This window comes from Mercurialis annua, linkage group LG2, assembly GCF_937616625.2.
Source record: "Mercurialis annua linkage group LG2, ddMerAnnu1.2, whole genome shotgun sequence".
Classification (NCBI taxonomy): Eukaryota; Viridiplantae; Streptophyta; class Magnoliopsida; order Malpighiales; family Euphorbiaceae; genus Mercurialis; species Mercurialis annua.
In genome coordinates, this window is record NC_065571.1 from 40,191,094 (window position 1) to 40,200,750 (window position 9,657).

General features: G+C 34.2%; 1 protein-coding gene across 1 annotated transcript; it reads right to left on the minus strand.

Annotated features, from left to right (window-relative positions):
• Nucleotides 1-581: 581 nt before the first annotated feature.
• Nucleotides 582-5,437, minus strand: LOC126669793 (F-box/kelch-repeat protein At1g55270). The gene is made up of 2 exons (XM_050363353.2): nt 5,124-5,437; nt 582-2,331 (listed from the first exon to the last, which is right to left on the minus strand). The coding sequence occupies exons 1-2, from the start codon at nt 5,187-5,189 to the stop codon at nt 1,081-1,083; spliced, it is 1,317 nt and encodes a 438-aa protein (XP_050219310.1). The 5' UTR covers nt 5,190-5,437; the 3' UTR covers nt 582-1,080.
• Nucleotides 5,438-9,657: the final 4,220 nt, after the last annotated feature.

Below are 9,657 nucleotides of genomic sequence, written 5' to 3' on the forward strand. Positions count from 1 at the left end.
GTTCATTGACGAGTTACGTTACGAGCCACGTCCATAGCACGTAATGCAAAACTAGTCCAAACTAAAAGTGTAAAAAACCAACGCGCTTTACAAAACACAGCAGCAGATAAAGTTTGAAGAAATGGAGAAAAACACAATTTACCAATCAAAAACACTTTCTAACTTCTTTACTCATTTGCTTTTGCAGAAAACAGTATGGCCTAGCTTGGATGGCTAAGGCATCTCTAAATGCATCAAGAGGTTGTGCCTCCATAACTAACAAACTAACTACTGAGAATCTATTACCATCTTTGACCAAAAAAAAATCAATATGACAGACGATCAAACGACACGAGGCGCTTAAAATATAGTTACATATGCAAATTTAAAACAAAATGCAACTAACTATGATTTATTGAGTTTGTGGTTTCTCCCAAACTCTTCTAACTTGCAAACTACACAATTTCTTTTTTTGAAATAATGAGCATCACAAATTTATATTTGTCTCCTCAACCTACTCAGATACCTGACAATTGTCTTTAGAAGCCCTAATATGAATGATGATCGAAAATTGAGATGCAATCTAAGCATAGATTGGCTCATAAGTTAAACCCATGTACATAAACAAAGCATACCAGAGATTACATGCTACAAAGAAAAGGATCCAACAATGAAACTGAATTTGGCCCTAGACAAAATGACAAGATTTACAAACATCTGCCCTGTTCACAGATGTAAAGAAATCACCTCATCTATTACCAAAACAAATCAAGTCTTAATTTTCTCACCTTATACGGGACATGTATTACTGCTTCTGGTATCAATCTAGACATCGTCAAGATAACCCCCTTTGTCCATCTTTGTCCTCAAAATTTCAAAATGCATCCATAAGAAGATCTCCTTTCCAATTCTTCATGTTTCAAAATATGTTGTGAGGCAATCGCACTCATCCCAGGCTAGATTACTGTTGGATGTTGATCGATATCATTAAGAGTATAAACAGCAGCATTCAGTAGATCCTGGTTCCGAAGACCTTCAACTATGGAAATTGGACAAGATGGCTGATGAGTATGGCAAGCTAAAGCAACATGATACTAGTTCTCATGCTTGAAGCACCTGGCAATGGACGATGTGACTTTTCAGGCCACCTCGACCAGCAATACTTGACAAAATATTTGTGACAAGAGTCCTAAAGTGACCCCGTCCAGCTATATTCTCCCAAAGGTAAGGGTTAGTCTCTACATGTTTTTCAGGACTGGAAACATCAACCAGGCTGATGCTCATGTTGTTGCGCACGATACAAAGCTTCCCACTGAGGGGAACAAGAGCAGCAGCTTCCAGAGCATGAGAGTTCCCTAGATGCAGCTTGCTATCTATAAACTTGTTCCATGAATCTGTGCCACTATCATAAACCCTAAGCTTGCAGCCATCCTGGCAATCCAAAGCATACAGCTGCCCATTTAAAGATATACTGGGATTCCGCCAACCAGCAACCATCCCATCACTGATTGGGATCCAGCTATTAGTTTCAGGATCATAGGCTTCACTCATGACCTCACGGTGGGACCCGAGACCTTTTAGAAACCACTTTCCATCATGAACTACACCAATAAAAGGTACCATAGCCGTGCTCATATCTGAAATAAAGCTCCATCTGTTTTTGTTCGGATCATAAACTTCAGCTGATCTTAGAGTCCTTTGGATTCCTTCACACTCACCACCAGCCACATATAGGCAGTTATTTATAACACAAGAACCAAAGAAATGTCGTTTTCGAAGCATGTCCGGTGCCCTATGCCATTTATTTGTCCGAGCACTATAGAAAATGACCCGTCTCATGGAGCCCTTAAGTGGATCCTTCCCTCCAAATATATATAGGTGACAACCACTCAGAACAACACAGCCAAAACCGAGGGCCTCAGAATAATCCCGAGGAACTGGCGGAAGTGGCTGCCAGAGCTGACAAACAGGATCAAAAGCATTCCATGAGATCTTTCCATCACGGTCTCGTTTGATGACATAAACCCACTCCTCTGCCATTCCGAGACTTTTCCTAAGAGAATAGAAAAAGTTCCCAGCCAAAAGCCGGTACCATCTCTTACAAACTAAGCGGAGCTTTCGGTGTTCAGCTCGGGGAACTCGAATAAGACATGCAATGGCAAGATCATCGAGAAGGCCAGGCAAAAGTGGTGGCTGCACTCTCGTCCTCTCCCTCCGCAAGTTTTTAGTCTTGTGTGCATTAGGATTTATGTCAGGCTGGATACAAAGTTTTGATCCCGGAACAAATTTCCTTGCCTCAGCAACTGTTTTTAATCCAGAATCTACTTTGCAATAACATGATACTGAATCAACCTGCAACACTACTTGACATTGTTAGCATGCATGAAGATTTCATATATAATACAATTTACAAACATTTATTTAATTATTATTTTGTTGCTTATAAAATTACGCTTATAAACAGTGTTAATATATTAATCCCCAAAAGACATGAAACTGAGCCACTAGACATTGACAACTGGGATTGATGACAGATCTTTTTTAGTAGCTCCAGCCTTGACCTGATAAAAAACTTGATCCAACGGTAAAATGTATTGAAACAATTAGCATAAATAGATCCATGCTATTTAGCATTCTAAAATTTGATGGAAAAGATATGAAAGAAATTACTGATATTATTAGGGAATGTGATAATTACATAAAGCAGAAGATTATAGTTTGATTGAGATGAAAGACTAGGTCCAAGGATAGCATTACAAGTATCAATATCACATACTCACCTTGGCAATGAAAAGCTTAAAATAACAAGTTTTCAAAAACATCATGGATATATAATAGTTTATTGGAGTGAACAAAATTTTAAATACATACAAGGAGGATGGAAAGAATCCTCCTTATATGGGAAGAAAAATGCTAGAAAAGATTCAATTATCAAAATCGAAAAATTTGATGACAGTACAAGGTCATTGTTTAGAGCATCAGAAATCAAAGCCTAAAAGAAGCCTTAGAAAGAAATTCAAGTTTAAATACGTATAGTTTTTCGTTACATGTGCGACTGATTACAAGGTTCAGCATTGGGAGATGAAAACACAACATGCATAAGATCATTTAGAAAGTTAAGAAACATAACAGGAATGTGCAGAAATACAAACAATGAAAGGATAGGCATTGTATACACTGAAAAGAAGGTCAAACTGTTGTCAATTAATAAGGGTTAACAAAGCGGAAATCTGAATGGTTTGTCCATGTACATCGATAAAAAGTGCATTGGTATAAAAAGCTGAGCACATTGACGAGTAAGATAAGAAAGCGGAGGTCAAACCTAGGATGAAGTGGGAGGACTTACAGAGAAAATATCTAAATGCCCCATATGTTACCAACAAAGCACTAGAAATAACACGCAAGCATCTCTACTTTATTAAGTTCCCTTAATGTCCATGTTACATTGACAAACTAGATATTCACTCCGTCCCATTTAGAAAGTCCGTTTGTTAATTTATACACATATTAAGAAGACATAAAACATACTCCCTTCCTTTTTGTTTAATTGTCCATCTAACCAAAATTGTACATTTTAAGAAAGTGTCATTTTTGTCTTAATTTGTAAGTGTAATTACAAACATAACCATGTTAATTAAGTCATTAGTTAAATGTTTTGTAAATTGAATCATGTGATCATTTATTAGAAAAAGCAAATTTGAAAGATACTTGTTAGAGACATAGAAATTTTAAAGAGACAAGTATTTGTAGACAAATATATTTGACCAAATGAACAAATAAAAAAACAGAGCGAGTACTTATTTTTTTCGTTTTGTCCTTATTAAATGTGCTTTGGAAATAACATGTCATTAATTATCTTATAAAATATGTTTAACCATTAATATACAACAAAGGGTAAAAAAAGAAATTACGTTAAAAAATACAATGAGACTTCTTAAGAGGAACATAAAAGAATGATAAAGGAAATTCCTAAATGAGACAGAGGGAGTACTATTCAAAATTTTAAAAAACATATTCCAATATCTTCTGAGTTTCACAAGCATTTTCAAAATTATGTTGTTCTAAATCTCATATCCTATAAACTATCACCATTAACAACCATTATAGCGTTTGTGCTAATTGGAATACCAGCAGTTGTCGACATGTGAAAGAACGTCATAAACGTTATGGAACTATAGCCAAACGTTTTCGAGAGAACCAGCCCATGATATCTGAATTTCTTCTCCATCATTGCATCTTGCAAGATATGCTAGAACGAAAACTATGTTCTTACATGACACATATTAGATTCATATAGACCCATATAAGTATACCAAGCAGATTAAAGAAGTTCCTCTTTAGGCTTTACAGATATAGAGAGAGTGTTCATAGATTTAGCAAACTGGAGTTATATATATTAGTCCATAATTATCACACAAGATGAAGTACCTATATAATGCAAATTCAAGCCAGTCTTCCTCTTAAAGTAATTCAACTTTGCACTACAAGATATAGAAAGGTGAAAATTTCACGGATTCACATATCAAAATGGAATGTTTTCAAGTACCACACAGTTTTTCTATTGTAAAAAAAGAAGATATCTTATAGTTTGACACGATTTGGCCCCATTTTCCTGCACGGAGTGCTCGAGTTCAGACATTACGTCTTTTCCTACTCTCGGAATCCAAGTAACTTATCCTTAAGTACAGCCAAACAACCGAAACCTATAGCTTAAACTATGAACGAGAAATAACAGAAGGATCATTTTATTCCACATTTTATATTCTTACATTCTTATCCAATTCAGCATTCTCCTCGAAAAACAGAAGCGAAAAACACTTTGATTAACGCCAACGATATCTCTAACTAAATATGCTAAGACCAAAACTCCATGAATTTGTCCAGGAATTGTACAATAAGCAAGCCATTTTTATCCAATTCTCTTGAAGAAAAACAGTAAACACAATCCAGTAAAGAGATACCACAAGTAACTAACAGATTAAACCAATTCTGAAGCACACGCATAGCAATTAAAACTCCAAAATTTACCCAAAACAACAAAAATGCAAGCAATCAAGAAACAACCCAAAAGAGAATCCACATATATGAGCAAATGGGTCCTCATAAAAATGTAAAAATTGAGCAAAAACGACATGAAAACTTACTAGTGGAGCTTGAACTCGAAACCCTCTTGAAGCATGAGAAGACTGCCGCTGCGGTTGATCCATCATTCAGCAAACGGTTTTCATAGATAACGAAATTACAAGTAAAACAAAGTGATTCTAACAAAACCCAGATCGAGAATTACCAAAATCTAAAGCCTACGGCCGTATCTATGTAGATTTTGTCTTAATTCTTACAAAAATTAATACTTGTTTGGTAATTAGAGGTGGAAAACGTGAGAGCTTGTTTCTCTTACATTAAAGAGTGGGAGTGGACCATTTGGTTCTTCAACAACTTTCTTTAATGCTGTTTATTGTTTAGTTTCTTTCTTATTACATTTTCAATTTATTATTTCTTCCATTTTATTTTCTGTTTTTCTAATAATTAAACAATTTAATGTGTTAATTTCGTCCGTTTTTTTTAGCTATCCATTCGGCCAAAATTATACATATTAAAATAGTGGATATTTTATCTTAAATTATAAAAATAAATATTGATATTTTTCTATTAATTAATAAATACTCCCTCCGTTCTTTTTTAGTTGTCCATTAAACTAAATGCATTTGTCTATATTTAGTTGTCCATTTAAACTTTTAAGATAATATTAGCTATTATCTTCCAAATTTAACCGTCCCTAATAAATGACTCTATAATTCAATTTACAAAGCATTTATTATATAGTAGGGTTATATTAGTATTTACTTCTATTATTTAAGACAAAAATCTCATTATCTTAATATGTGCAATTTTGGCTAAATGGACAATTAAAAAAAACGGAGGGAGTACATTGTAATTTTTTAATTAGATTTTTTGAACTTAAAAAAGAAGATGAGTGGCATTGAAGTTGACTGAATTTATTATACAAACTCTTCAATGAAAGAAAAAGAACACATGATCAATTTATTCCCTCAACTTGGCATAAAATATCAAAAATGCTCAAATTCGTTAAAGTGGATAATAAAAACTCTATAAGTGCGTAAAATCGGTCAAAAACATTCCTCTGATAAAAAAGAGAGTAAAAAGCACAAAAAGTTCGAAGGCTTTTAAATAAAGTTTTATTTGATATACGAACTAAAATTATAAGAGTTAAATCAATTTTTGAAATATTTTAAGTGCTATTTTAAAAAATAAAATAAACATTAAGAACTCTTTTTTTTTTTCATTTCATAATGGAGAGTGTGTTTCACTCACGAAGTTGAGAGTGTGTTTGATTTGATTTGCATAGTTGTGGGTTGAATTTATCATGTTTTGCGAATTTGGGCCTATTTAATCTTTCGTGCCAAGTTGAGGATGTAAATTGATCATTTGGTCCATCCAGCCAAATATATTTATATATAGTTATTTGTCCATTTAAAATTTAAAGATAGCAAATAGGATTATATTATAATTTAAGAAAAAAGACAATATTTCAATATACGTAACTTTTGCTAAATGGATAAATAAAAAAACAGAAAGAGTTCCTTTTACTCAAAACATATATAAATCAACATATAAGGATTTTCTCTTTCTTCCTTCCTCTCAACACAAATAGCAGTCCTTCTAATAATATACACCGTCGTCCATGGCGAATAAAAGTAAATCAAAGTGATAATAAGGAAATTGTAAGCTTAAACGAAGATATTGCCAACAATTCAAACCTAGTAAAATGTGTAATGAAAGCAAATGTTATAAGTGAACATATAATAATGAAGGATACAATTAGTGATGATGATAACAAGATGAAAGAAAGAAATTGGAAAATCTTCTAAAATCCATCAAACAAAGAATCCAAAATGTTTCTTGGAGTACATATTTGCGTGTAATAAGATAAGGATAATGAAGGTATGTAAAGTAGATGCCACAAGAGAAGAAGAGTGGTGTAGATTTTTTGTGCTAATTGTTGTCTATGGATTAACCTCACGCTATTTTAAGCTACAAAACTTGAATAAAAACAGATGGAAAAATTATGTTTAACTGATTCCACCAAATCAGACCTAATTTGTTTGCCTTCATATTTGATTCCGAAAAAGGAAGTCTTCAAGCAATGATAGATGGTCCTATAATGTTTGATAAACACCCTATATGTCACGACCCGATTTCACGACATCATAACCGGCGCTAGGGAACAGGAGTGGTTGCTCCGTAACCCGTAGCAAGTTTCAGAAAACGACAAACATCAACATAAATCATACGACACTCGGGAAAAATCGAGACTCCAACCTTATTCTATCATGGCATAAACAGAACTGTCAAGCGGAAACTAAACATGCTTTTCTAATCAAACATCATAATGATAAAACAAACATATGCCAACAACCGAAAAACATCGAATACAGTTATACAAACTGACCCCCTCTGACAGCCCATGAGGAAAACCCAACAAGCCAACAAATATAAACTAACTATTGTAGTTTTAGAGTTTAAAAGTTTTACAACATTTATTAAAAGATTCCAGACAAGACAGAACATCGAAAGTACCATACCACGAAGAAAACACCTGAAAAATATTAAAATCCACGAGTCAGATAAAAATCTAAGTGAGTTCATACAACTATATTCAATTATTAAGTAAATTGAAAATGTTTGAAAATATTTAATATCATTGTTACGAAACCAAATGGAACCCTAAACCTCAACTAGTGATATCCATAATTTTAGAGAATGCAAGTGATCATGACACCCGAGAATTTAATTCACCGGATATGTCCCTGATCCACATGTTAATCCACAATATAATCCATAAACTAAGGAGTCATGGTACCCGAGAATTTAATCTACCGGGCACATTAGTGACTTTACTTAATCCATAAGTTGACTCCCGAGAACTTAATCATCTGAGTACGTCACTAGTGTAGCTCGAACATTTAATCAACCGAGTACTATTGCTACAATACAATAACCATAAATACGCGTAAATAAATCATCCATTTATTAGTACGGTCAAACCGGTGCGCACGCATGTAATACTCCATATGTTTTAATGTATTAGATTATGTCATGTGTCTTATTTAACAATAATTATAGCCAATGCGGTCGAGAATAAATTAAAATATGACAGAATAGGCCAAAGTCAATCTATTATTATTAGTCACGAATTAATAATTATATTTGGAAATTATTATTTGTAAGAACGGGTGTGAGCGGGACTAAGTAAAAGTTAAGAAAATTAATATAAAATAAAGTATAGATCCCGTGCTAATAATTTTTATGTGAAAGTCCGTGAAATATTTTTAAGAATTTATCGTAAATGTTTCGTATATTTTTGAGACTTTTAAAATTGAACGCGGACGTTAATTAAAGAATTGAGTCAAAGTACACGTTTGAACTGCGTGAGCTAAATGGTAATTCAGCTAAAGTATATATATATATATATATATATATATATATATGCCTTAAGAATGAAGATTTGGTTACATAAACCAAAATCTTCATCTTTTCCTTTTCTTTTCTAATGTTAAGTTTGCGACAAGCTAGAGTTTGTCGTTTTGATCTGTTTTTGACGTTTCTTACTTCGAATCTTCGTATTTCAGCGGGTAATCAAGGTAAGCTAGTCGGTTTTCAATTCGATTGGGTGAGTTTGGATATTGTTGGACTCTTGTCCTCTCAAACTCCTTTGTTTTGACTTTGACAATCAACTATGAGTGTTCTAATCTTGTGTATTAGTGTATAGGACCCCATAGGAACAATCGGAAGTTGATTCAGAGTCTTCTAGCGAGAATCGAGTTTTTCAATCTCAAGCTGTCCAGTAGCATATCGCGGGCGCTACACCTTCTGCATCACGGGCGAGATTCATGTGTCGCGGGCGCGACACATCATATTATGGGCGCGACATTCATATATGATGAAACCCTAGATGACCGTTGAAGGTATCACGGGTGCGACACATGTGATTGTTGGTTGCCCAACAGATAAATTTGTGCTGTCCCAGTTAGAAGCTGCCATGTGTCAAGAGCCGTTGAAGATCTACTGATCTGGCAAGCATCGCGGGCGCGACATCCCTATCACGGGCGCGACCAAGCTGATTTCTGCAAAAGTTATTTTGTTTGTTTTGGCTTTTGTTTGGGATTGCTTTGGCTATAAATATGAACCCATTTGCAATGTTTTAAGGTTAATGATTTTCAAACCTTGAAACAACAAACACATAACTTTAAATTACATTTGTTTTGTTATAGTTTTGGAGTAAGCTTGTAAACTCCTAAATCATTGTGGGTTCTTGATTAGCCTTAAAAAAATCAAGTGTGAGTTAGAGTTTAGCTTTGAGAAAACTCAACCCTTGTAAGTTAGAGATTAGCTTTGGAAAATCTCATAGTTGGTGTTTAGCTATATAGAAGTTCCTCCTAAATTGGTCAAACCAATTGAGACAAACAAAGTGCATGCTCAAGCTCCTAGGCCTAAGCCATTCTTGGCTCAAAAGCCTAAGAGCAACAAGGATACAAAACCCTTTAGACTTGGCTATGCTTCTCAATATAGTCACAAGTGGAACAAGAAGACTAGAAAGAACTCACATGCTCATGCATTTTCACATGTCAAATCTTGTTCCCATGCTTGTGCTTGTTC

Excerpts from the sequence above, each read along its gene's own strand:
- LOC126669793 (XM_050363353.2), bottom strand. The coding sequence starts at position 5,189 with ATGATGGATCAACCGCAGCGGCAGTCTTCTCATGCTTCAAGAGGGTTT. Across the intron at positions 2,332-5,123 it reads TTCGAGTTCAAGCTCCACTA|GTTGATTCAGTATCATGTTA; the intron begins GTAAGTTTTCAT and ends GTAGTGTTGCAG.